This window comes from Hippocampus guttulatus, chromosome 4 (assembly GCF_054856545.1).
Source record: "Hippocampus guttulatus isolate MCC_2025c chromosome 4, RoL_Hgut_1.0, whole genome shotgun sequence".
NCBI classification, from domain to species: Eukaryota; Metazoa; Chordata; class Actinopteri; order Syngnathiformes; family Syngnathidae; genus Hippocampus; species Hippocampus guttulatus.
This window is the reverse complement of record NC_141264.1, coordinates 9,172,790-9,200,783: the sequence shown is the minus strand read 5'-3', so window position 1 is coordinate 9,200,783 and position 27,994 is coordinate 9,172,790. Positions and strand designations below refer to the sequence as shown.

At 41.6% G+C, this 27,994-nt stretch overlaps 1 protein-coding gene across 1 annotated transcript; it reads left to right on the top strand.

Annotated features, from left to right (window-relative positions):
- Positions 1-27,994, top strand: pamr1b (peptidase domain containing associated with muscle regeneration 1b). The gene is made up of 14 exons (XM_086110143.1): positions 1-169; positions 7,047-7,223; positions 10,071-10,196; positions 10,684-10,798; positions 12,287-12,504; positions 14,250-14,357; positions 18,910-19,080; positions 19,179-19,370; positions 20,041-20,871; positions 20,947-21,123; positions 22,680-22,746; positions 22,981-23,210; positions 26,595-26,953; positions 27,029-27,994. The coding sequence occupies exons 1-14, from the start codon at positions 10-12 to the stop codon at positions 27,593-27,595; spliced, it is 3,498 nt and encodes a 1,165-aa protein (XP_085966269.1). The 5' UTR covers positions 1-9; the 3' UTR covers positions 27,596-27,994.

Here is a 27,994-nt window from a genome sequence, read left to right as displayed (position 1 = left end):
GACTGCAGCATGCTGTCTGCGGAACATGGACTACAGCTGGGGCAGACCGATGGGGGCTCCCACGCAATTCCCTGGACCAGCACAATTATCAGCGGGAGGGCAGGCTGGTTCCCTCTCATTTTCCTCCTCATCTTTATCTTCGTACCTCAGGGGAGCTCCTGGCCCAACAGTAAGAGACCAAGTTTACTTATATAGTTCAACGCTTTCTCTTCATTGTCGATCCTTTGTTCTCAAAAAGCCAATATCTTTGTCTTGATCCAGTCTTTCTTTACGTCTCTTAATAGCACAAAAGCAGGACTGGAATGCCCAAATCTTCAGAAGGATTTATGGCGCTGTTGTTAACAGAGGTGATTTTGTCCATCGTCTCTTGCAAAGATGAGATATAGAGTTTGGTATAATTTGGTACATTCATGATCATGTGAAGATTGTTTATCTGGTCTTGCATAAAACAAAAAAAGTGCTGTTACGGCACATTCCTTTCATAGCATTGTTCAGACTTGGTACACGTCTTTGTGCAACAATTTCCCCTTAAATGTCAAAGTTGTCTCACTTGAAATAGTCTCTGTGTATTCCCCCTTGATGACTTCTACAGGATGTAGCAAGCAAAGTTTGAATCGATCATGATGACTGCAGTGATGCATGTGCCAAAGTCTCCTCTGGCCTCCGACTCCACTTTGCACATCTCCAAGCAGTCAAAACACAATAAAGTCATGTTGGCCAGTGAGCTCGTCTGTGTTGACTGGCAGTCATTACAAAAGCTCCTTGCCTCTTTCATAGAGTGTTGTCAGCTGAGTCACTCTGGAGACTATTTGTCATCTGCTCATTGATCTTTTCAATGCAGCAGCTGCAAAGAGAATTTTCTCTTCACAATTTGAATGCAAATGTTTAGAATGTCCTTCTATAAGGGCGTGCATGAGCAGGGTTATTTTACTGCATAGTGTTGTGTCCTTTCCTGTGCTGCGTGTCAGCATTTAACAAAAATAAAACAGGACAATTAAAGTTTAGCAGTGCGACATACCCTTATACTGTATGTTCAACCATTCCACCCTCCAAGTGGATAATAAAATGATATTGCACTTCGTTTGTGGGTTTTCCGAGCAGAGGAAGTTCATTAGAGCAATGAACAGGATGAGCGGCGGGATAAGCCCACACTTAGATCTGCAGTGCCCACAATGTTCCCTCGGGGGTTTTCTTGTTCCATGATGGTTAAATCACACTGACCTCAAAATACCAGGCAGCTGCTGCTGCGGCGACTACGCAAAAGTCCACTTGCACATTCGCGCACGGAACATTTTCCATAGTATGTCATGGTTAAAATAACCACGATTTTGCCTTGAGGAAATGGTTTAATTGTATACTGTATAATAATAATAACTGCGTCATGTTCTGTACTTGACAAGGCAGTTTTGCATGAGTTTTTGTTCAGAATACATTCTCTATTGTCGACATTTTGCAGTGTGGGTGCAAATCAAAAGCAATTCACACCCTGCTGTAATTACAACCTTGAAAAGCTATGATGCATTCCAACATTGATGTAACTGAGCAAAGGAAAACTTGTACAATATTCTGATTGCATATTAAGAATAAAGTAAACACCAATTATGAAATTAAAATAAGTGAATAGAAAATTACATTTTGCTTTCTGAATCGTATCATAAAAATATAGTCCAATTTAGCTTTTTATAACAACCCCCCACAAACAACACTACTTAGATATATTTAGCATCCGAATGTTAAAGTTTTCAAAGCAAACATCCACTTGGGTAATTAGGAGTTAAGCGTTTCTATTTATGTGTCTTTCTGCTAATCACAATAGATGGATGTCGTCAATACATCTGTATGCATTAGTCCAACCTTGACTTAACCATGTGTTTTCATTTGTTGTTGTTTTTCTGGGCATAGATGTCACTGAATATGGGTCCCTCACCTGTCTTCCATGCAGGTGGTGTGGGTTTGGGTTCCCACTAAGTGATGGTGTGAGTGTGAGTGATTGCTGCTCTCCACTCGAGTCGGTGATTGACTGTCAACCAGTCTTGATGTTGTCTGTCCTTCACCCAAAGTCAGCGGGCTTCAACTCCCCATGATCCCGCGCAGAATGTGTTGTAAGAAAATGGAAGGATGGTTTCGCTAGGCAGCTTTGATAATACATTCATAATAATAATAATATTTGCATCATTAAAAAAAATAAACTTGTGTGAATATACTTACTTGGATAGTGTATCAATAGCTAATAGTGGTTTATGTGTGAGGGATTGCAATTTACTATAGTCATATGTCAATATTTTGGCCGACAGCTAGACAACATTTAGCCTTTACGTGATCCAGTATTAAATAATTATAATTTAGTTTCCATGCAAAATAAGATACGGCAGCAAGAAATTGTAAGAAAACGTCAAGCTATATGATCACAGGTGCAAACGCCACAGACGGTGGGATGCACAGAGGCATTCCTGTGCATTTGGGTATCAGTATTGAATTATGCAAATGGGGTAACTCTTGATTTATCTTATTTTCCCCGAACTGTCATCTGACGTGAAAGCCAACTATTGAAACAGTCCAAACAAACGCTCACATTCAATCCCAAACCTCGGCCTTCCAGTATGGAGTTTGCATGTTTTCCCCGTGTCTGTGTGGGTTCGCTCCGGGTACTCCAGTTTCCTCCCACATCACAAAAACATGCATTATAGGTTCATGGAAAACTTTAAATTGTACCTATATGTGATTGTCCTCACAAACGTATATTCGTCTGTGTGTGTCCTGCGATGGGCTGGCATCCGGTTTAGGTTGTACGCTTACTGCGCAAAGACAGCTGGGATAGGCTCCAGCGAGTCCGCGACCCTCGTGAGGATAAGCGGATTAGAAAATGGATGGATGGATGGTTGCTGACAACAAAGGTCAGGGTTTAGAGGTTGTTTGACCCCAAGTCTACACTTACTGCGTTGTGGATCAAACTCAACTGATACATGGTGCAAAGTATTCATTTTCCATGATCACTTCTCCGGCTGTGTCGGCAATGATGTCAGGGTGATCAAAAGGTGTGCAGCTGAGTTGCAGATGCTGTTTTTTTTTGGATCAGAGTGCCATGTGGCACAAGGAGGTCTCCACCAGGTGATGAAAAGTGTGACAATGACTGTTTTTTCTTCTGTCTGACTTTTTCACATGCTTGTAAAGAGTCTCCACCATCTGTAGGGGTGGGGAGGATCAAACATCACTTCCCATTTCAAGAAGCCGCCGTAACACAGTCTGCATTCAGATCAAAGTGGAAACTACCATAATAATTACTGTGATTCTAGTAGTGCTTGAACTACACTCCCCTCCAAATGTATTGAAATGGTGAGGCAGATTATTTCATTTTTGCTGTAAACATTTGGGTTGGACATCAAAAGAGAAGAACGTAAAGGTCAGTCTAAGTGGAGAAAACCAACACAAGCACAGAGCCGAGATTTGATTCTGTACAAGAAATTGTGCCTTCACTGCAATTTAACAAATACATTCAGCCTCCAAGTGACCGCCCAGTAATAAAAATCTGTGCAATGAAACCAAATAAGAAAACCACAAAAAGAAACAGTGATGGGCCGTGAAGTAAAATAATACAATGTGTATCCCAAAACAACACTATTTTAGTGTGGGTAAATATTACTCTTCTTTTGCACTCAGAGGAGACATGAAATAATGAACCTCCTAAAACCCTAAACCCCGGACTTCATGATCACGTTGCTGCTTTTCCATGGAACTGATTGTTCCATGCTTTATGCTGTATGTTCTCCTTAGGGTTGCTTGTGAGTGTTAGTGTGATTTTGGCCAGCTCCACCATGTTGTTTCTCGTAACATCCGTTTTCAGTGTCCTTTTTTTGCATGGATACTACGATACCTGCTGCAACTTTTGTAGCTTTAGAATCAAACTGTCATGGTTTTGGGTGATCAAGTTCCACCAGGGTTATAATCCACAAGTGAAAATAGTTAATAATACATTTTGCTTGAAGAAAAATCCTCCCTCCCCCAATGAAATAACAATTTGACCATGAATAAAGCACACATCAACAAACTGAATGTCTTTATATGAGATCTTAGGTGCTCCTTGCTGATCCTTCGTCCCACTGGCTTCCACATAACTCTGGATTTGGGATACTTGAGGTTGTATCGAATAAACATCTACTTAAAAACATCAAACAACAAAAGAATTGACACTTTGAATGTTTGCCAAAGATCAGTGAGGAATCTCTCTTTAACCGCCCTCCCCCACCCCCCAAATGGCAGCACAACTACCTGTCTGACATTAGCTATAAATGTAGTACGCTAGCCTTGGGCATGCAGCTCACTGGCTGCCTTTTTTTACATTACAGATGTAAAGGAACACATTGTCAGAACTCTCCGTGAAATCTGGATCTTAATATAATTTGCTCTATGAATCAATGGCGTGGTTTGTTTCAAATAAATTTAAAAACAGTACTTCTTTCTGAACTCAAGTAACATTCCATTTACGTGCACACTGGCAAAGGAATAATCCTCGCACAACCCAAACTGTGTAAAACTACTCACACAATTGTTTCTATGCAAGGGTTTTGTTAGCTTGAGGTGTTGACTTGGATGTCCCCACCACGTGTGTTTTTACAAGGCAGCGAGAGAACGCTATCATCATCAGTACACACACCAAAACACTGCAATCAACTTGTTGTTGTAAAGTCGAAACATTCACAGTTTATCCTCAGTGGGGTCATGTGCGTGTTGGAGTCTACCCCGGCCGTCTTCAGACTTCGTTTTGATTTATGCAGAATGACACAATGCCTTGGATCTCAGATGGTGGACTCTCCACTTTGCTTCCGCGGAGAGGACAATAGTTGAATTAAAAAAATTCCTTGATTTTGCTTTTTTTTCCATACGCAGTTTCAAGATGTATGGAAAATGTAATGTGATCCTGCTTGGCGCATCCACCTCTCAACAATCCTGACGACATTTTTTTTGTTTGTTTTTGGTGTAAACCTGCTAACAAACACATCTCTTGCAAATATGATAAAGAAAGAATGCAACAATGTAGTATCATATTTTCAACTTGAGGTAGTGATACCTCAACAGGTTGAAGGCAACCGTGGGTCGGCTCTCTAGGGACACAGCCCCATCCCGTCTAATGACATTACCATGCTAGCTCTGTGGCCTTAATTCAGGTTTTCAACTCTCTTGGACCAGTGTCCTTTACCTCGTAGGAAAGAAGTAAAGTGGTCTCATGAGAAGAAATGGGGTCTGCTGCACCCCCTCAATCACCATATGGCACTCATCACACCTTTTAAACACTTTTTTCATCTTGTGCTGGGGGCCATTGCTCCTGGTTAAAGGTCAAAGTAAACAGAACGAATGCTGACATTCATCAGTAACTTGTCTGATGCTTTTAATCCCGCGTTGCACAATGGATATAATTCGAGTCATGTTACTCACAAAACATCAGTCATCTGAAGTGCACTTGGTCACAACAATTTTTATCTTGTGACCGAAAGCAGAAAAGTGTTAATGGTCTCCTTTTTCACAGACTGACGTCAAATCATTGTCCTCTGCCTCAAAACATCACTCATTAGTTTTGTTGGCCAAATATGCTGTTTTTAATTCTCTCTCTCTCTCTCTCACACACACACACACACACACACACACACACACATACACACACACACAAGGATTTACTTGTGTTGGATGCTATTTTGTTTTGTTTCATCAACTTTTCTATAAAGAAGTATTGTCCACGCTTACAGTGCATGCTTGTGGTTCCAGCATGGAAATCCCCGAAGGATGATCATTTTGGACGTGAAGTGTAAGATTATCGTTTTGGTCAAACGGAGACAGACGTTCTGAAATATAATAATTCAACACAAAGTTGCCAGTATACAAAAACAAAATTGATGGGGTTGTCAGTTTATATTTGTTGCCACAACAACAATCTGCAACTAGTGGTTGGTATGAAAGCTTGAATAGTGTGTGCGTGTGTGTGTGTGTGTGTGTGTGTGTGTGTGTGAAGTGCCTGGTGTGTTTGTGTTGTTTGGAGGCATTCATTACATATTTTTGTGAGCACAGACAGATGTAGTCAAAGACTGGTGGAGCGTTCGAGCACAAATTCAACCAAACCCACGTCGTCAAATACAAAATAACTTCGGCAAGGGAAAAGAAGATATAAAACAGCATGAAGCCCGCAAGCAGCTTTATAAAATCTGCCATGCCTGCATAGAAATTAACCTCCGGGAAATACATTTCCCCAATTGCAGGTGATTGATATCAAATTCATTGTATCATCGCAGTGGTGTAAGGTTGTTTACCTTTGGGCAAAGCAGAAACACCTGCGACTATAGTCACACAATGGCAGGGTTTTTACTTTTCTGGACCAGGATTTGACACGTGTACCAATGCTTGTGGAGCAAAAATAGTGGAAGATTTTGATAAAATTAGGAAACATTCATACTATTTGAAGGGACTTAGTCTGCTTTTAATGTACAAATAATGTGTCAAATAAGAATTGAAATGATGAGCTCAATGTTGGAAGAACACGCTGCCAAATTTAAAGTGCTGGATCTGTTCTTCTGCCACAAGGACATGCCCCTGTCTGTTTCCCAAATGAAACAGAAAACCTTGACACAATCACACAAAAATGCTCAAAGTACCTAGAATGTCGCCAGAACTGTCTAATGGATTCAATTGTCAGTCATGGTGGCTTTCATATTGTAGCAGCATGCTTGATGTTTGATTTCCTACACAAAACACACACACACACACACACACATGCACGCACGGTAACTCCAAAGAGAAGCTTGAGGCCACATAGCTTTGTAAATAAGCAGAGCACCGTTCAGGAGCAGCACACATAAACACAAGACCAGTAAACACAGTAGCCGTCTGTGGACATCAAAGTCGAGGCTGCTCATGCAAATGTCTCGATTCGACATCTTCCATTTCAACCACGGTTATCATCCTCTCTGTTTGTGTACTCATGACACAGTCCTTTTGTGGATATTTTCCGAGTGGTTTAAAATGAGGCTTGTCGGTCTAAAGTACTGTATTGTCTTATTAAGATTACAGGTATTTGTACAACCACTGCCCAGGCCCGGAGTGGAACATCATGTGCAGGGGATGTTGCGAGTATGATGTGATCCGCTGCAAATGCCCCCTGCAGGGGACATCAGTGGGCTACGCTGTACCATGCTGCCGCAACGCGATCGATGAGTGTGACCCCTGCATCATCCATCCAGGTACAACTTCATCAGTGGCTGCCAGGCGATTGGCACGATTCGGTAATCTTGTTCTGAAGTGTTTTGACATTTACCAACATTTTCCTCATTCAATGAACCCTATGCCATCCCTAGTGTCAGGCCACATCATTTTAGAAATGAAAAAACAGAAAAGATGTATTCAAATCGACAGTCAACAGTGTTAAAACAAATTGAGACTGCTTGCTTCTACTCCGCGGCCCGGTAGTCCAGTGGTTAGCACGTTGACTTCGCAGTGCAGAGGTACCGGGTTCAATTCCAGCTCCGGCCTCCCTGTGTGGAGTTTGCATGTTCTCCCCGGGCCTGTGTGGGTTTTCTCCGGGTACTCCGGTTTCCTCCCACGTTCCAAAAACATGCATGGCAGGCTGGTTGTACACACTAAATTGTCCCTAGGTGTGAGTGCGCTTGGTTGTTCGTCTCTGTGTGCCCTGCGATTGGCTGGCAATCGGTTCAGGGTGTCCCCCGCCTACGGCCCGAAGACGGCTGGGATAGGCTCCAGCACTCCCCGCGACCCTAGTGAGGATTAAGCGGTTCGGAAAATGGATGGATGGATCTACTACTCCTAGAGGAAGCGAATTGTCAGGTTTTACGTGGTGGTAGAATAGGACAGGAAATACAAACAGGAGTACGCTGGGAAAAAAAACTAACTGACTCGAACGTAATCCTGAAAATCACTACAAACCAAAGTAGTGAAGAAAAAAAACTATGACAGGCACAAGATGTGACAGGAGCATGCAGACACTCACAACAAACAATCACAATGATCCAACAAAGACTGACAGAACCCAGGGAACTAAATACAAGCTAAGTGACGAGACAACGAGAAACACCTGCACGAGACACAAAGGGTTGACGGAGCCAATTGGTTCAACACAAGGAACACGGATGACGAGAACAGGTGCAGTCAAAAAGGACACAAACCCAAATGTAACCTAAACAAAAACATAACACAAATACAGCTTCCATTGTTTTGGGTAGACTTTTAAATATATGTTTTGAATGTCTCTGAGGGATTTATTGTCCTTTCATCCCAAATCACAAAAAGGTCAGCTGTCACATATGACTTAAGTTGGATCTGACAGAGCGCCTGGCCCACAATCAACGACCAGAAGCAGCGATGCTGAATGTCTCATTGCGAAATTAGTTGATAATATGTTGTATTCATCTAGTGGAGGTTGATGAATACATCCCATATTAGCTGTTCTATGTGTGCAAGGCACGTGACCCAACTTTGGCCACAAGTACATAATATGGTGGACATTTTACAACCAGAGTCAACAACTTCTTTTTAAGATATGGCCATCTACTTAGAATATCACAGCACTTCTATCTGATTCTTTTGTAGAATGTGGATTTCTCTCAATATTACACCCGCAGATTAAAAAAAAAAAGTCAGACTAACTCAATTCATCATCCATCTCAATGCTGTTCGACACAAGAGTGGCATGCTTTTAGACACGGAAATAGGAGATTGCGAGGGTATGTTGATTTTAGTCAGCTCTATCTTAAAGTCTTTCAATAATGCGTGCCATGTACTTGGCACAACACCAAGAGCTGTCTGATTCCTTTGGCCTTTACAATGCAGGGAGACAAATAAACGCGCTGGGAAACCTGGAAAGCAACAATATTATGTCTGATCTAATTTGTTTCCATACCAACCTCACATCACAACATCTCTTGAGAGTGTTTAATGCAACTCATGGTGTTTATGTTGGTTCTCACAGGAGAGATGCATAACTATGTACTGACAATACGGGTCATTTCAGCACACATGTTCAGTTTGACGCAAAATCTTTTTTTTTCTTCTTCAAGTTGTTTTCTGAAATGCCAATTTCCTCCAGAAGAATGTCATGTTTTCTACATAGAACGAAAGTGCTTTTATAGAAGAAAAACAGATGTTGGGAATTACGGCGGACACAAGTCCCCTGTGTTGAGCTGTAAAAAAAACTAAATGTACTCATAGGGACAATGCACAGTCGAGTCATAATTTACCATGTGTAAGTTCCCATTTGCTGTTCCAATTTATACTTGTCATACTTTGCCTCCCTCCCCCTCAATTTACTCAGCAGCCACTTAAAATCCGTCCTTTAAGAAAACCGTTTTGAGTTTTTTTTTCTTTGCCATGTTTCGAATAAAAGGAGTAAAAATGTTTCCGCATCCATTTACAGTTAAAGATGAGAGTAATGAGTTTAGCAGAGTTCATATAAAGGAAATGTATCGAGTGTCTATAGCAGTGGTGACTCTGCATTACAAGCATGGGGGTCAAGCAGAATAAGCAGATAGTGCTGTGTGCTAGGGTAAGTCACGGCCTCAGGATGAAGCTACGGATGATATTTTGGTGAGCTGATCAAATGGTACTATTGACTCAAGATTCGTTTTTCCGTGAATACGGTATGCCCAAAATGATTCACTGCCTGCGCAATTTTGAGTTGAAATTCATTTGTTTCATTCGTATCTATTATTATTTTATTATTATTATTATTTGTCTTTTGCCACTTTCATGTCGTTTGCAGTCCTAAAATCTTTTTGAAAGATACTAATTCACTCTGGGTGGCTTGATGAGGAAATGGTTGGCAGATCCGCCTCACAGTTGTGAGGTTGTGCATGTGTTCACATCAGGGCTCCAGAATTTGCTTTTCTCCATGCCTGTGTAGATTTTCACCAGGTACTCCGGTTTCCTCCCACATCACAGATGAGCCATATTTAGAACACAGCAAATGATCTTTGAGGGTAGCCTGGTGACTGCAAAAACCACGTTGGTCACCCCTGTTGAAGACTCTTGGTCCTTTTTTGAGATTAGGCTCTTGGATTCCATTGTGTCTCTTTCAGGTTGCAGTCTTTTTGAGAACTGTAAGCGGTGCAACAACGGGACATGGGGTCCCAAAGATGACTTTTTCATCCGTGGCCAATATTGTGCCGAGTGTCGACCTGGATGGTCTGGTGGAGATTGCATGAGTAAGTGACGCACATTTCTGAAGAAACGCATGACTGTACACTGACATCCATTTCTGTGGGATGAAGTAAATGCTTTTTCCTTCCCTCTGCACATCTCTACATCTGGGATGTCTATGCGCTCTTGGAAGAATGGCCATGCCCACGAGGTCTTCTTGACAGTCAAAACTGAAGATACCTTTTCATATGGAAAAGAATTGGACTCCACGGCTTCACCATTTGTTCCCGCTCAATATAATGCATTTTTTTCCCATTTAAAGGATAAAAACTTATTTGTTTGTTGTACAGTATGACGTGTTCTTTTCTTTCTGTGAAGCATATTAGAACTCTGGATTCATAATGAGAGCCAAAACAGACCAATGTGCAGCCTATAGACCAACATAGTAGATCAGCTGTCATTAAAAGCTTGTAAAATGTTATACAGTAGATATATCAGTTTCTGTGCAAGTGTCCAAAAGTGTCCAAAGGATCTTTTCGTTGTATTAAACAGAGTGTGGTGGGGTGATCCGCAAACGCCAGGGTCACATAGTTCTGGAGAGCTACCCCAACAACGCTCGCTGCGAGTGGACAATACAGGTGGACCAACCTTTCACAATCGAACTCAGGTAAGGTGGTACTTCTGTTATGTGGCACACAAAATAAATCGTCTCTTTCCTAGACGATTAGAACTTCCCTCTCCGAGCTTCAACTTGCTGTTCAGGTCAAGGCTTGTCCTCGATTGGTATGATAGCCTTCCCTGGAATATGAATTGGCCATCTGTACTAGTGATTAATCGCTGGCAGTAGATCAAATGTCTGTTCAGCTCAGATATTTCTACAATACGAATCATTTGTAAAGTCTACAGCTTTGGAAAACCCAGCAGGATTTTTTTCCCCCTTTAATTACTTTACAGCTGAGTGAGAACCTTTCCAGTGCGTCATTACTTATACATTTTTTAATAGTCAAGTGTTTGTGCAGGCTTTCACAGTTAAAAAGCAGCACTGTGGATGGAAAAATAGTTTGCTGGATGCTGAATGTTAAGAAATGATTGAAAGCACTTCAGTGAACGTTTCCAGTCTGATGCTAAATTAGACATGCATACATTTTAAAAGACATTAGAGGCTTATTTGGTGGGATGCTGTTTTTCTAAATGTCAACCGAATTCCAGTTTAGCTTCTATTTTGAAGATGTCATAGGAATTCCAAGCCATCTTTGACTTACTGTTGACCAGCCCAAGATGTACCCCACATTTTAGTCCAAGATAGGCGATGGTCGACTCCAGCTCATCCTTGACCTTCAGATGGAATAAAGAAAATAGAGGGATGGATTATGGATAAGCATGTAGTTATGATGGCTTCGAGTATCATGGTGAGGCAAACTATGCTCACATCATTTGCATCTTTTCTATAACCACGGTGTGTTGAAGCACCAACATGGGCCCCAAAATTTGTTTTGATTGAAGTTTTTTTTTTTAAAATAGACGTTTAATAGCTACTGATCAGACATAGTTAAGACGTTTATCTCGGCTAGAGCCGTCATGCTGTTTATTCGCAATAATAATCGTCAGTCACACAAACAGAAAAGTATTTATAGGTGCATTTTCCCTGTTTAACAGGCACAAAAAGAGTGTCCATGATAAATATCTTCTTAATGTGAAGAGTGATAAAGATCATTGAGCTTTCCAAAGTCAGTCAAGTGCAAGGCTTGTAAATGGTTGGCCTCAGAAAGAAATGTGTTTGCAGTGACAAGAATAAAACACAAATGGACGCGTTCTTTCATTTGCATCTCCAATATGAAAACTGTAAGTAGTAAATTACTCCTCGTCAAGTACAATGGAACATCCATCTAAATCACCTTTCACATCAGCAAATTATGTATTCAGAGTTCCAGTCACTTTCTGCAGCTGTTAGAGTAATTGCTGTCAATCGTAACTGTGCATTGCCTGTTTTCCTTCTGAGTGATCTGAAGCATGACGACTGCAGTGGCAGCTGGTGGAGCGCTGCCAGATAACACAGGTGCTCGCATAAGGCGGGAGGGTGTGATCGCAGCAGTTGCTAAGGTGTTGGATTGTGTTTGTTTGCTTATTCCATTCATGTCGGTCTTCATGCCAACAGGTTTATGATGCTGAGTTTGGAGGTACATCATTCTTGTCGCTATGACTTCGTGGAGGTCAGAGATGGTGACAGCATCAACTCTCGTGTTATAGGTCGGTTCTGTGGAAACAACAGACCCGCTCCCATTCGGAGCTCTGGCAACAGTCTCCACATACATTTTGAGTCTGATGGTTACAAGAATTATGATGGCTTCTTTGCTACATTCCAGGAGAGTTCAGGTATGTCTTAATGTGCATCTGCTTCCCACTAAAGCAATACTAAAGTGCAGCACTATGCAATCAGTTAATTGTTGGGTTATTAAAAGGAAAATGCTGTGAGGCGTATGGCATGTTCAGTAACAAATATGATCCCAAATGACCAAAACAATGAATTCATAGCATAATGAAAACGTTGCAAAAGTTCCATTTAGAGCCAAAATGAACAAACAAGCTTTTCATTGGAAATGGTTAGAGATGTTGGATTTATTTGGATTATCGGTCCCAATTTTAGACAACATGATACTGCTGGGTGTAAGACAAGTCATCAGTTGGGTTTCCAACATTCCTTTATACGTCACCTATCCATCTTCCCATTTTCGACACCGCTTATCCCAATCAGGGTCAGAGGAAGCTGGAAGCTATCCTAGCTGACATTGGGCAAAAGGTAGACTACAATGTGGATTGCTCACCAGACAATGACAGGGCACGTAAAGAGACAAGGCAACCTTTCACACTCACACATTCACTGAGTGCGACTTGAAATCACGCACAAAAGACAGGCAAATCAACTGTGATGAATCTCGAATAATTAGAGCACAGGCTCAGTGTTATTGTTGTGTTGACAGTGTGAAGAATTCACTTTGTCACATGATGTAAGTCAAGCCTCTATGAGTCGAGGTACTGCCCGTGGGTACCCACCCAAGTCTTCTTTGATAAGGTGAGCCAGTATAATGGAACAAAGAGTTATGGAAAAAGGAACGCCTACCAACGAGTCACCTCTCCCAGAAGAATACGTTTTTTACATAATCATATTTGTGACCTCGCCTTCTTCTACACTTCACATTAACAGCTTTGTGGGCCCGTGCCTATATTTTTGTGGCAACTAACTCTTACAGGAACAAAACTGCAGTGTTTATCAAACGCACCGAGCTAGTATTTATTATACTTAGGCCTGCTTGTCCTTGATGGTATAATCATTCATACAACTTTATAATCCACCACAAATGTAAAACTACAACTGTAAAATGGCTTTCCCTTTCCCTTATATATGATATCAAACAAAAACCTCTGTCTTCAATACATATTTTTCTACGTGTTTTGTTTGCAATTATTGCATGGAACCCTTAAGTTTGCATAAATTCCACAATTACGTAACAAATAAATACGATATTTCTCACAGCCAATTTTACAATCTGACTTTGTAATGCAACGGCCTCTCAAAGCTTCAGCGACTCACAACGAGAATCGAAAGTACTGGTTTTGTTGGTGTATGCTGACTGAAAGTCCTGTCTGTTTTGAGATGCGAAACTGAAGGTTATAGCTTTCGGGCTAAGTTTCACAGTGTGTTGCAGAGCCTGTCAATCTCATCACATACAGATTGTCAAGAGGGTTAACCAGATTTTAACAAGCATCTTTCAGATGCACAACATCGCAGCAATTGTACATGACTGACAGAGGTGGATTGACAGCAGGTTTATGTCAGAGCATTCAATTAAAAAAAAAAAGTAGTGTGCTCAAAATCGGACACACTTTTACCGTACAAACTGCAAAGCCACATCTCATAAAAAGAGCTTTACGCCTTTCACGACTTGACCACGCACATTTAGAAACGGAAAATGAAAATGACATTGAAATGGCGCCAGCTTGAAGTATACCCCACTTTCTACCACTTCAGACTCTGCAGTGCGATCACGGTTTTATGTTTCTCCTTAAAATGAATACAATCCTGATTTATGTACCTTGACGCTGTATTTATTTTGTGACAGCCTGCAGCTCCTTTCCTTGCCTACACGATGGGACTTGTATCCTCGACAGCTCTTCCACATATCACTGTGCCTGTCTGGCTGGCTATACAGGCAAGAGGTGTGAAAATGGTAAGTCTCTTAACACGTCACAAAAACGGACCAAACCCACGAACATCTGTTTTTAGTTGTTGCTGGGAGGGTACTGTTGACATTCATTCTTGGGTCAAATGAGTCATCATTAGTCAATTGGTATCGCAGGAACAACCCCTGTAGTCGAGTGTGATGTTATGAAATGGTGCATGTTGCCTACACACAGATGCCATTCTCGCCACACACATACACTACTGTTTCCGTTCGCTGTTGTCCACCATTGCTGTTGCTTATGAAAAGTGTTGTGGTTTACAAAAGTAATGCGCTGCTGTAACACATGATAGGCATTAAGAAAGTACAGTAATATGAGTTGCTCATCATATTTTTGTAACATCACAGTTACCACACTACAGTACCACAACACAAAATTAATCATCAAAAGTAGACCTGAAAGCAGTTAATTAGTAGCCATGTGACCATCACGAACAAATGGAGTCTTTTGAAGAGCTGTTTAAAGTGAAAGATGGGAATGGAGCCTTTGTAAACTCTTTGAGTGCAATGGGAGCTCCACCAGTGCAAGACACGAAAGGCCTGAGCAGAAGGGAGAGGTCGAGTAAACAACAGCAGTGTTGGAGGAAATCGGGGCAGAGGTGCAGAGGAGGAGCTGCCGGAGAACTTGCGTGTCATAGGATTAGCAAACTCATGATGAAGAGGATGTGCATTGTTATAACTTCAGGCCTTCAGAGAGTTTTCTTGAGAATGGGACAGACATTCCCTGAAAGGAGAAACCGCCTCAACCCTGAAAAATTGAGAGCATTCGTTTTTCTCAATGCTAATTTGCCTGATTAAAAGCCTGAGTGGCAGAAGAAAAGTGAAGGTGATAATTTCATAATAGTCTTTAAAAAATATATAGATATTATTTGTTGAGATTCACGGTAAGCATTAAGCTTTTTAAGATGTTTTACCAATTTTAATTCAGTTTTATTTTGTGTGATAGCTTTTGTCAAAACATCTCAGGTGCAGTGTACTCACATGTGATGGTCAATTTGTGTAAAGTGTATATTGAAATTATTTTACGTTCTAAGGAGAATAAAAATGTATTGGATGTTTATTTTTGACAGACTTTTTTGTATGTCAAAACGAAGCAAAGTTTGGCACAATTCCCACAGACCTAACGTGGCCCCTGCTGTGACATGAATTAAGTCCATGTCATTAAAACTGACAATATTTCAGACAAAGACAATAATTAATGTCTCATCACTTGAACACATAAAGTACAAAATGAGTGATGATGTATCACTAATCCCAGCGTTTATTTTATGAGTAAAACAATAAAGCTTAAAAAACATAAAAAAGACAGTCTTTATGCGGCTGTGGCTTAGTTCACAGAGCGGGTTGCCCATTGACCGAGGGCTGGGCTCTTTGAACATTAGGAGGTTTGCCTTGCTTTTGCTGCTGTAGTTTTGCTCTTTCTGGCGAAACCATCATGGCCACAACAAAAACACAACAAAACCATGCTGGTCTATTGTATTCTACCCCTACCCTGTTTTAAACATAAGTTTATCCTGTTTGCTCGACCTCTGCCATCGTGATAAAACATCTTGGCATTTTGACTTAACTGTGCTTCCACAATCCCAAATGGGACGATCGGGGGCACCGAGTATTCAGATGAGAAAGAAAGTTAGTTTTGACATGGGTAAAATGAGCTTTTCCAGATGTGCCGAACCATCCAGGTACATTTGGGAAAAAAAAGCAAAAACAATCAGCTGTACTCACACATTCGAAGCTTATCTTGAGGGCTTTGTACTCAGCAGGTCTTGTTTTTTGTCTCTGGGGTATTGTCTGCGAGGCCTACAGTACATAGCCAAATTGCTATTATATCGCTTTAGGCATTGGTGTCTGAAGGCAGAATATAATGGGAGCGTCCTCGATGTGTGGACAGAATAGTCCCTGCAGCAGGTGCACAGGTGGGCAGAGGCAAATGTGCCGAATTTGTCCTCTGATGCTGTGGTGGCGTGGAACTCTCCTTTTGACCGCTCAGAGAAGCGAGATACAGCGGTAGGCTCAATCCCGCTTCGGTGATGGAGCTAGCTGGCCAACTGACGCTCAACTCCTGTGAGACGCTATAGCTTCTTTCTGCCTGGCTTTGATTTAATCTTGCTTCTTTTTATTCTTTTTTTGCATTCACCATGTGCATTCAATGAGACTCATTGTGACTGACAGTTGATTGGATAAATTCTCATTTCTTCCTCCCATGCAGGCCACACGACTCACATGACTGACACCCCCCCAAGCTATTCTATTTGCAAAATCCAGTGAATCACACCGATTGCACCGTCAATATTTACTCCACTGGCCACTCAATGTAGTGACACATTACAAGTCATAACAAGTTAACTTTACCACCAATAGTTACAAATGTTGCATTTTCCTTTTAAAATGTCGAAATCATTATTAACCCTTTCAGGGACAGCTGTTACTGCAGTGGGCATCTTACCATGTTATCAGGTTCGAGGGTGCATCAAAGGGTTCAATCAATTAATCTCCGAAACATGTAAAACAAGATAATCTCAAGGATCGGATTTGGGCACTCCCGCTATACATGGAGGGTAATATTGTGAAGAAACATATTAATTTTAAATGCAAGTAACGAGTCAAATGAAATACAGTATATTACATTTTGGACATAGTTTCTACAGTCTTCATCCATCCCTAAAATGAACACTTGTCGATGTTTTACTCCTGAAAAGAAATGTCTCAAATGTGTTTTGGGGTCTGATAATTTATATAAGTAACCAGCAGCAGGTCAATTTCAGTTGCATAGTTGCAAGTCTGTTAACTTCCAGGGTGAGATTTTCAGTGAATTTTATGAGTGAAAAATGTTGTGGACTCTAAGAGGCAAGTGATTATTCATAGTCAAATGTCAAGTATTTTATTTTAGTTTGGGCTTACCAAATGTGTTTTGTTCAACATTGCTTTGATGGTGTTTATTGGCAAAGTCTTCTACCCCGATTATTTATTCTCGAATCGGAAAAGGTGATTTTCTTTTAATTTATTTATTTTAAGGGGAGGAAGCGTTTACTGTAATTTGGGCTGGGTGGAGATGAGCTGTCCTGGAATTTAGATTTTAAAAAAATCTGCAGAAATATGGCAAGTACATGAAGGAAGAGGAAAATTATACTGCGTGTGTGTTGTTCTGTTAATGTCACAAAGTTTTTCCCCCAACGCAGTGGAAGAAGTCAGTTTGTGCTCCCTCATTTTGGCTGTCTTGCGTTAATGGGTGTCTGGAACTTAACTTGTGTTTTTATATTTTACACATCTCCCAGAAGAGCCAGCAAAAAGAAGTTTTGTTGTGGTGTCATTTTCAGGGTTACATTCAAGGCTATAAAATAAATAGTAAAACAAGTCTGCATCGCTCTCTTGAGGCAGCCTTCCCATAAAACGCCAAGTGGTTCATTCATCTGTAATCCATCGGGAATTCCAGCCTCTCATTTTTATTTCAGAAACACGAGTAATGTTCCTATGTCACGTTTCATTGAGAAATTGTCTTAATTTGTGTCCCAATGTCATCACATAAAGAGTTTTAAGAAACATGAAGGATATTTCATTGCAGTACTAAGGAATCTGCGCTGCTGGAAGCCTGCAAGTGTTAATCTGACGTGCTGCCAGGGTAACCCTGTGTAGCTGTCTTTTTCGTGGAAGTGTTACATTCTTAAAATGAAAGCTTTCCACCCTTGAGCCGCGGTGGAAAACCTCAGATCTAAAAGCCGCTCACAACCCTGAAAAAAAAGTCAACTGCAGATTTTGCACTCTTTTTTGCACCGGTGGTTAGCCAAAAACATTCCCTTCCATCAGGGAGTAAAAGATTGGAAATTGAATGTGTTGGAAAATACAAGATTGGAAGGAAGGATACTTGGTTTGGATCTATCAGGCTACAGCGAATGCCGTTGACCGGGTCCAACTAAAAGATAACAGCACATCAAACTTACTGACATCAATAATTTCCTCCTTACTCTATGAATTTAAGATATTTTTATGGCATTGCATAACTTTTTTTTTTTAACCCTTCAGCCTGTTAGGAACTACACCTCTTGTATAATGTGTTTATTTACTGAAGCTGTCCAGATCATTTTCCATTTCCATCAAGTATTCCCAAAGCTATTCAAGTGCACTTTATCCAATCAACTTTTACTACTCTGCAAATGGAACATTTAGCCGAAAATCCTTTTTACTGCATCTCTTCATTTCAGCGTTTACAAACCATGTGCTCCAATTTGTGCCGTGAACTGTTCATACAATTCAATAATGAGTCTGTGTGGTTTACTGCTTTCAAAGTGTTGACATTCTTGACAAAAGAATAAGTCTCAGAGGATTACTTTTACATGTTGCCTGTGGCCAATAAGCAACAGAAGTCAATGAAGTCACACATTGGTGGATTTGTGTGGCCTTTTACAGCAGCGAAGTACACTCAATCAGTGCTTGAGGGATGGAAGAGAACCCTTTTATAGTCTCTGTTCACAATTGAGCATTTTCTTTCCAGACAGAAATTGTTTAGAAAGGATCTGAGCATGCGCTTTGTATTTCTGCTCAGTGGTGGGATGCCATAGGCCGCCGGTGCCCACCCATGGATCCACACAGGGAGTGTTTCATCACGCAGGGGCACGGATCGCTTTCCAATGTGATGCAGGGTTTGAGTTGCAGGGATTAGGGGCTGCCATCTGCCTGAGTGATGGCACCTGGAGTGCACCTGCCCCACAGTGTGGTAAACCATAACTTGGCTTGATTCATTATTGATTTAATGGAAAATAATAATCACTGAACATACCATCATTTAATTGATACCTTTTCTATATCCTCAAGTTCCAGTCGACAGATTGTGTGCGCTGCCACCAAAGCCAAGACACGGGGACCACTTCTTGGTTTACGGTCCCAATGATGTTTTAATTGCTCTCCAGTACCTTTGCCATCAGCCCTTTGAACTCAGTGGGGTCTCCCAAAGGACCTGCCTTCCGAACAACACCTGGAGCGGAACTCAACCTGTTTGTACCCAAGGTCAGGTCAAGTAATTGGAATATTTCATTTTCTTTTCTAAAGCCTTTATTTCTCATGTTACACAAATTTCTCAAGGGCAAAAAAACAATAATGGATCATAATTTGTTCTGCAGGAGAAGTCAAATTCAAGAACCTCCTCTGAGTCTTTTTATTATATTAAATTATTTTAGCTTTAGTGGTACATTAAAAAAAAGAATATGATAATCACTTCTCAGGAGTTTTGCAGACATAACTATGAACAAACTCATATTTTGCAATGAAGCTCTATTTCTTAAAATATGTTGTCCTTAAGGCTGTCCATGTTTTGGTCGTAATTCTGCTCAATTGCAGAGTACTGTATTTTGTTTAAAAAGATGAAAAACCTATGCTAAACTTAATAATGGACTTAATAGTGCTGCATCATGTTGAGCATTGCCTGGTAGTGGATATCAGGAAAGATGTAGACAGTCTGATTAAGAGTATAGCAATTCTGTAACAGGGAAAAACAATCTCACACTTTATGGATTTACACAAACGTGTCTTAGTCAGTGAGAGTTTATCATGTGTCACCATTATAATGTGCCAAGCTTTGCCTTTGCTGTGAAATTAGAAATTGTTTGTGTGCCAATCGAGACAACATTCAAAATTATAATTGACAAAAGAAATCTTTTCACACCTTCTTTGTCTGCAGTGAATAACACACTCACTGAAGCAGAAAAGGACAAGGAAACTGCAAAAGAGACTGCAAAAGGTCCAGATACAGCCAAAGAAGACATAGACAGTGAGAAAGAGGACAGCAAATCTAAAGAAAAGAACCAGGAGAACACAGGTGTCAAAAAAGAAAGTGATCATTGGAGTACAACAGCAGACAACACAACCACTGGTACTATTCCAGGGAAAACTCTGGCTGAGGACAGGAATGAAGACGAAAAAAGTATTGGCCGGGAGAAAACCACCAGCGGCGGTGGAGATAAAGTGGGTAATGTCGGCCCAGACAATGGGCTGGACACAGCCGAGAATAAAGAAGCTGACATAGTAAAACCTGGGAAGAAAGACGACCGCCAGTCCTCAAAGTCGGAGACGGCTACCACTGATGTAGTGGTGATAAAAGACAAAGGGCAAGGCGAGAAGGAAAGAAAAGAGGAGCAAGTGAATGGAAAAAAAGACTCTGGCAAAGTTGGACCCAACGACACTAAACTGCGGACGGTCGTCTCGGAGGATATAAACGCAGGAGAGATCTCTGAACAGGAAATGGCAAAGAACAACACAGTCACGGATGATCTGAATGACTTAAGTAAAAACAACACAACAGCTTTACCAGGAAGGAAAATCATTCCCTCGAGAGTCAATATTACACAGTATACGCTGTATAGGGCAGGAGGTGAGGAAAGTGGGATGCCAAAGGAAAGTCCAACGATTAAAGAGGACAAAGCGGAGACAAGTCCTACCCAGAAACCAAAGGAACCTGATACGGATCGAAAGGCGAAGGAAAAAGAGAAGGACGTAAACCAGAGCTTCTTTGGTAAGAAAGAATGTGAATAAGTAAGTTTCTCTTCGCCCTTATTTCCCTCCTTGAACATGAAGTGCTCTTCTCCAGAGGGGAGCTGCCCACCTCCCCCTCGCCTCTACCATGGTTATCACGTGATGATGCCAGGGGCCAAGCCTGAAACAGTGGAGTTCTCCTGTAATCATTCCTACGCTCTGAGTGGAGATCCCCTGCGAAGGTGCCAACCAGATGGTACCTGGAGTGGCAAACAGCCCCAGTGTGTTCGAGGTAATGACGATGCTTTATCATATTTACTTCACACAACCGACAGAAGACGATGCTATAAAAGGCAAAAGACGTCTGTGGGGATGGAGAACATTTGTTATGGTTGCACTGAGGATATTCACTTTCAGTCCCAATCTGGAACTTGTACCTGGAGTTGGAACTCAAAAGTACAAATCGTTATTGATGAAGAACTAAATATTTTACCGGCAGTCCAGTGGTTAGCGCGTCGACCTCACAGTGCAGAGGTACCGCGTTCAATTCCTCCCTGTGTGGAGTTAGTATTTTCTCCCCGGGCCTGCGTGGGTTTTCTCCGGGCACTCCGGTTTCCTCCCACATTCCCAAAACATGCATGGCAGGCTGACTGAACACTCTAAATTGTCCCTAGGTGTGAGCGTGGATGGTTGTTCGTCTCTGTGTGCCCTGCAATTGGCTGGCAACCGGTTCAGGGTGTCCCCCCGCCTCCTGCCCGAAGACAGCTGGGATAGGCTCCAGCACCCCATGCGACCCTTGTGAGAATAAGCGGATCGGAAAATGGATGGATAAATATTTTACCAAATATTTTAACAGTGTCAGGCATATTGCGCTAGGTCAGGGGTGCCCAAACTTTTTGGACCGAAGATCTACTTTTCGATCAACTAACCTCACGGGATCTACCCTTACCGGCATGCGCACGCGCGCGCACACACACACACACACACACACACACACACACACGCACGCCATCATGAGAAACAGCCTGAAACTGAGGCATGCGATGCACTTTTGCAGCCTGTTAACTGTCGTAGCTCACACGTACCGTTTTAAAGTGCTTCCCTGGGCCCTCCTTGGTTCATATTCTTTGCCCGTGCCCTCGGTGAATTGGCCACGAAGCAAACTCTGAATGAGAATAATGACGATAAAAGATAGAGCGGAACAGCTCTTATCACAAGCTGCAATTGCAGACTGCTGAGTGCTAACAACTTCTGGTGACGTAATCACGCGCCACCGTAAATTCAAGATTTACCTGCTTTATTTTATTTTTTAAATATTTATTTTGTGAAAATGAGACTGATAGGATGATTAGGGTGCAGCGTACATTAACACAAAAAAATATATTACTAACATGTACAAAGACACACAAATGGTTGTTTGTTTTTTTTCTCCTTGACACTCCTCGGATCTACTTCGGACCTGTCTTAGATCTACCGGTAGATCAGGATCGACGTAATGGGCACCCCTGCGCTAGGTTAACCTGATGTCCTCAGATGAAGCAACATTTCATATTTTTGAACAGGAAACCATAAAAAATTAACACACAACGTCACCTTTGACAACAAGTATAACATACTGTACACCATGGTCATATTTACAGAGGGTTTCACACAGCTCTTGTTTTGGATCATATTTGTGGTGAAGTCTTGGACGATGCTATATAATGACTTGTGGAAAAAAAACAACATTGTACTGGGACATGTATTTGCAAAGCTTCTTGGTTAATGAATCTATAAGGCCTGTAATATATGAACTTCACTTTCCGACTTGAACTTCTGAAATGAACAATTCTAATTTGTTTGTTGCAGCATGTCGGGAGCCCAAAGTTTCAGAATTGGTCAGACAGAGAATCCTGCCCCCTCAAGCACCATTCAGGTTTGTTTGTTTGTTTGTTTCAATGTCTGTGTTGTTGCTTCAAAGTGTAGTTTAAATTGAAAGATTACCATTATTGTGGAATCGGCAAGCTTCCCCGACCCAAGTGTCGATGAAAAAATGAACAAACAGAAGAAAGAAAGAAAACTTGAATTTAATTTCTTTTTTCACAATCAAAACAATCCATGCAATAAAATGCTTTGAACAGGTGTATCTCCTCTTGTTCTTGGCCCTCAGAAAGACACCAGTGCACAAGCTGTACTCGACTGCAGTGGGCCGACAGATCCAGTCTGACGCCCCCACCAAAGGGCCACCAGTGCCTTCACAGCTGGCTGCGGGTTTCCACCACCTTTACACACACATTGAATATGACTGTGTGTCTCCGTTCTACCACCATAACGGCAGTCCTCGTCGTACTTGCCTCAAGACAGGCAAATGGAGTGGGCGCCATGTATCTTGTTCACCAGGTGAGGGCAGCAGAGCTCCATAATGATATGTGGCAACACTGCAGTCATCATGGAACGCTTCAAGCTAAATTGCTGGTGTTTCGAGAAATGGGAACATTGTCATTAGGTGTCTCTTAATTGCTTAACCCAGGGTCAGGTTGGAAGTATGAGACCATTTCATTTTCTACATATAGACATCATGATGCAAGGAGACCATAAATATACAGAGAAGCCAACTGGAACAGAAGAAATGGACAATTATGCCCATGGAATTTTGGATTCAGTAGAAATACACATTTTATCCATTATTAGTTGTTCCTTTTAACTTCACATGGGTCATAACCGGTTAACTACCCGCTCAAAAGTACATCATCAGTACTTTTGAGCTTAGAAAATACATTCATTTGCTATAAGGACCTTCGATTCCAGCTCAACCATTTGGTAGAACATGTTTTTTAAATGTATGTTAACACACATTTCGTTATTGAGGTCCTTACATGCATTTGTTTACTAATGACACGAAATAGAAAGTCAGTGTGGTAAGTTTTTATTTTTATTTTCATGCACTGAGAAAAAAAACAGATTAAATAATAGGAAAAAAATCAATAATACAGTGAATCTAAAGCCCAAAAACCTTAAAGCTGTGTACTTCTTTTAAGAAAGGTCACTTGTCTGTCTGATTTTTTTTCCACTATTATTCAAACCATCAATGACATCTTAGCCATATGTTACAAGTTCAAATTGTAATGACTATAGATTTTTGTTTGAACTGCCCAAAGTTGATATAAATTCCAAATGGCTTCATATTGCTAAGCGGTTAATGATTTACCATGGTAAAATATTCTCCTCATTCAATTGACGGAGCACAGCCCCAGCAGTAACAGTATAACACAACATTCAAAATGCTGATAATATTTCAACAATAAATAACCAAACAAAATCTTCTTCTCCAATCACTTAAGCTCATAGCTTGAACTACTCATTACCAGAGCTGGGCATTCCGTCCCTGGGACGGAACGGTCCGTCCATCTGTCCCAGATGCAGCGCCCATTTTTACACAAGGATGAAAGTAGGTTTTCATCCATCCCTTTATTCGTCGCTAATCGCATTCAGTATGTGGTCTTTGGCCAAACATCATATTTTGTTAGAAGGCTATTTCATTTGAACAGTACTTTTACAGCAACACTGCCACCGAGTGTACAGTCAGAGAACATAACAATAAAGTTCCTACGGACACCCATTTCACTAATGATAATCCAGCTGGTTAAGAAAAATGACTGTTGTTGTACAGTACCCGACCACCATGCTGAAGGCTCGGATTTCTAACAGGGTTTATTATAATTATTTAATTTTATCATAGTGACTATTTTTGTGTTGTGAGATGCTAATGTTGAGTTGCTTATCACAAAGTCATTTAATATATAAAGAACCAGTTATGTAATTTTTGTTTGATTGATGGCCAGTCTCATCTGCCACAGCCAATTTCAAGGTGTTACTGAAAGTGAGGTTAGGTCGGCAGGCATATACGCGATGAATACATCAATGTTCGCATGCGAGAGTCCTGCACATTTTTCAAAGTTTGGCATTGTGTAATGTTGCAAGACGTCATGTATTTTATATTTTGTTTCTTTCGTGGAGTGACATAAACTTTGTAATGAGCGCCTCTATGAAGAGGAAAACACCCTAAAATCCCTAATACTTGAGCGATCATTCTGATACTTTCAGAGGTTGGAACATTAGGCGACGTTTAAATTCCTACATTACGGTGTTTAGACTGTCATGTTGCATCACTGTACAGCAAGTGAGAAAGAACATTTTACATATCGGCAACCAAAGAGGTATTCAAACCGTTTAATACAAGATTCCATGGCAGCCATAAACTCTTTGAAAATCTAAAATGAATATAAATATAATTTTCTTTTTTCTTTTCAATTCTGTAGCAGACAATTGTTGAACCGGCTCAGAGCGATGCGTCAGCCCATCTGCCATATTGTATGTGGCTTCAATATTAGATATAAGTGCAAATAATATAGTCAAACTGAGCGAGGATAACATCATACAATCAAAAGCATCAATTCTCTATTTTGCTTGATGATACATCTCCAAGGAGAAACCATATTGACAATTTGCTTCACTTTGCCACAACCAATATGGCTCATTACACTGACCATTACACAAAACTCACATGTTACAACAGGGGTGTTCACACGGCACACATTTGCTCCGGCGCTGCACCGATGTATTTTGTTGCGATATATTTTGCACCGCAGCAAATTGTGTGGAGCGTTCACACGTACAAAGCCGCTGAGCGTGTCAGCACCGGCACAGCGTCGGTGCAGCCCCACTTGCGTTCACACGGCAGTTTCTGCAGCGGAGCAAAACGACAGAAAACAAATGAGCTGTCGTGTTGGTTCTTTTTAAAACGTACGCACAACTCAAGCAACTACTGGACAGGCACGTCCTTCTCCTTCTCGGTCTCCGTGCCTTCTGCTCGAGAGTGACCGCCCCCGAAAACGTAAATCAACGATGACTTCAATGACACTCAGAAAAGCAAACACGTAATGCGCCAAACAGAAAATCAAGAGAGGAAATCACAAAATAAATTATATGGTGGCCGGGGGGTTGTGAACACACAACAAAGGAACAAACTACACAAACAACTCCGAGACAGTCCAGTCTCCTACAAAAGGAAAGATGTTACCAGCCAAGTCTTGTGTCGTTATTAAACAAACACATGACGGAAGTCCGACAGAGCACGAAAGCAACGCATTCTCGCCGTACGTACTCTTCACAAGCATTTGCTCTGGAGCAAATTTAACCCAGTTGCGTTCACACGTGCAAATTTACACTGGTGCTGCTTCGCAAACGAGCATTTGCTCTGGAGCAAATTTTTAAACCACCTCCCTGAGGTGGATCAAATTTGGTCCGGTGTAAGCTGTTTTCCGGGGCTACGCCGGAGCTAATTTGCACGTGTGAACGCTCTACTGGGGCAGCCCCGGCGTAGCACCGGACCAAATCTTGCCGTGTGAACACCCCTGTTGTCTAAAATTCATGCTACCAAGTTCGTGGATTCAGTTTGAGACCATTTTTGTGGGCCGGAAGGGCACAAAGCAAGGTCCATAAACGTATGGTTGATATGGTCCTTTTATGGGTCTGAGACATGCATGGCATTTTTGTGATCCATTCAACATTTCCTAACCAGAACTACTTTGCATTTTGGTCAACACGTTTCAAAATAGCAATGCTCTGTTCTTTGTAGAGTAAAAGGCCTTCAGAAGACAACTGAAAAAAACGTTCAACAATACTTTGTGTTGACACAGCTTCAATGTGAGCCACGTTTGTCCTCCCTCTTCATCATGGTTTTCCCTTTCTATCCTCTCCTCCTTGTCACCTCCTCTTTGGCAGTGTGTGGGAAGCATCCAACCTTTGACCCTGAGAGGCCAGGAGAAGCTCACTGGCCTTGGCTAGTGGCCATCTACCGTCGCTCGACCAACGGTGCAGAGACCAAGCTGACCAAGGCAGATAGCCACACTGGGTCTGTGAAGAAGGATGGCAGTGCAAGAGCTAGCAATCATATCCGGGCTTCTGTCTGGCAGCTGGTGTGCAGTGGGGCTCTTGTGAACCAAAGGAGTGTTGTGGTTGCAGCCCACTGTGTGACACAGCTGGGGAAGGTTTATCCTCTGGATGCAGCTAAAATCAAGGTGGTGGTAGGGAAACACTATCGTGATGATCACAGGGAAAATAAAGGTCTCCAACACTTGAGGGTAAGCTCAAGATGAACTTTTATAGTTTGGTGATTCAGCTCTTCAATAATGACTGCATTCTCTTTGCTCCCAAAGGTGGCTACCATCGTTATTCACCCAAATTACGACCCTCATATCCTTGACTCGGACATAGCTGTCATCAAGTTACTGGACAAAGCAAAGATTGGAGAGAAAGTGCAACCCCTCTGCCTGTCAGACATTCCGGGTGAGGGTGAGATGTCTGGACAAGGGCTTGTGACTGGCTGGTCTCCACTTCCTGACTCAGGTTTGGGTGCAGAAGAAAAAGCAAGAGTTGGCCTTGTTCACCTGGCTGACATCGTCCCATGCGAGCAGCAATACGCCCGTAACGGGGTGCCGGTCAGTGTTACTGACAACATGCTGTGTGCAAGCCAGAAGCCGAACTATGGGCCCTCTACCATATGTCCATCTGACACTGGGGGAATCCTTATTCTTCCTGCGCTCACTGACAACAAGGAGAATCCCTCTGTCGGCTTTACCCCAAAAGGAAATAAGAAGAGACTTTGGAGACTTCTGGGACTAGTAAGCTTTGGCTACGACCAAGGGGAGTGTGATCCTGAACTCTATACAGTCTACACTCATGTAGCAAACTTCAAAATCTGGATTGAGAGTAGTATGAAATAGAAACGTTACTACTGTATGACTCAATAATTATATACCGCTTATCTTTCGGTTCTGTTACTTTGATTTGCCTGTACATTCTCGTCACCTTCTCGTCTGATTTCTTTGTAGAATCTTGCACAAGGGCAACACTGGACAACACAGTGCTCCAAGTGAAGGGATGCTCACACATTAAATGTGTTTGATCAGAGGACGTCTAGTTCGTCAGTCTGAGGTTATTGACTTGAAAATGACTCAAAGTGCATCCTTAAAAAAGAGGATGTAATGTTTTATACAGGTATGTACTGTACATACAGCATGTTGTAAGGTAATGTAGGTTTTTCTACACACTGGTGTGATGGAAAGTGATGTAAATATTTTATTGAGAGACAGAAAAACAGGATGTTTTTTCATTAAAGAAAG

Excerpts from the sequence above, each read along its gene's own strand:
- pamr1b (XM_086110143.1), top strand. The coding sequence starts at position 10 with ATGCTGTCTGCGGAACATGGACTACAGCTGGGGCAGACCGATGGGGGC. Across the intron at positions 7,224-10,070 it reads CCCCTGCATCATCCATCCAG|GTTGCAGTCTTTTTGAGAAC; the intron begins GTACAACTTCAT and ends TGTCTCTTTCAG. Across the intron at positions 23,211-26,594 it reads CCATGTATCTTGTTCACCAG|TGTGTGGGAAGCATCCAACC; the intron begins GTGAGGGCAGCA and ends CCTCTTTGGCAG.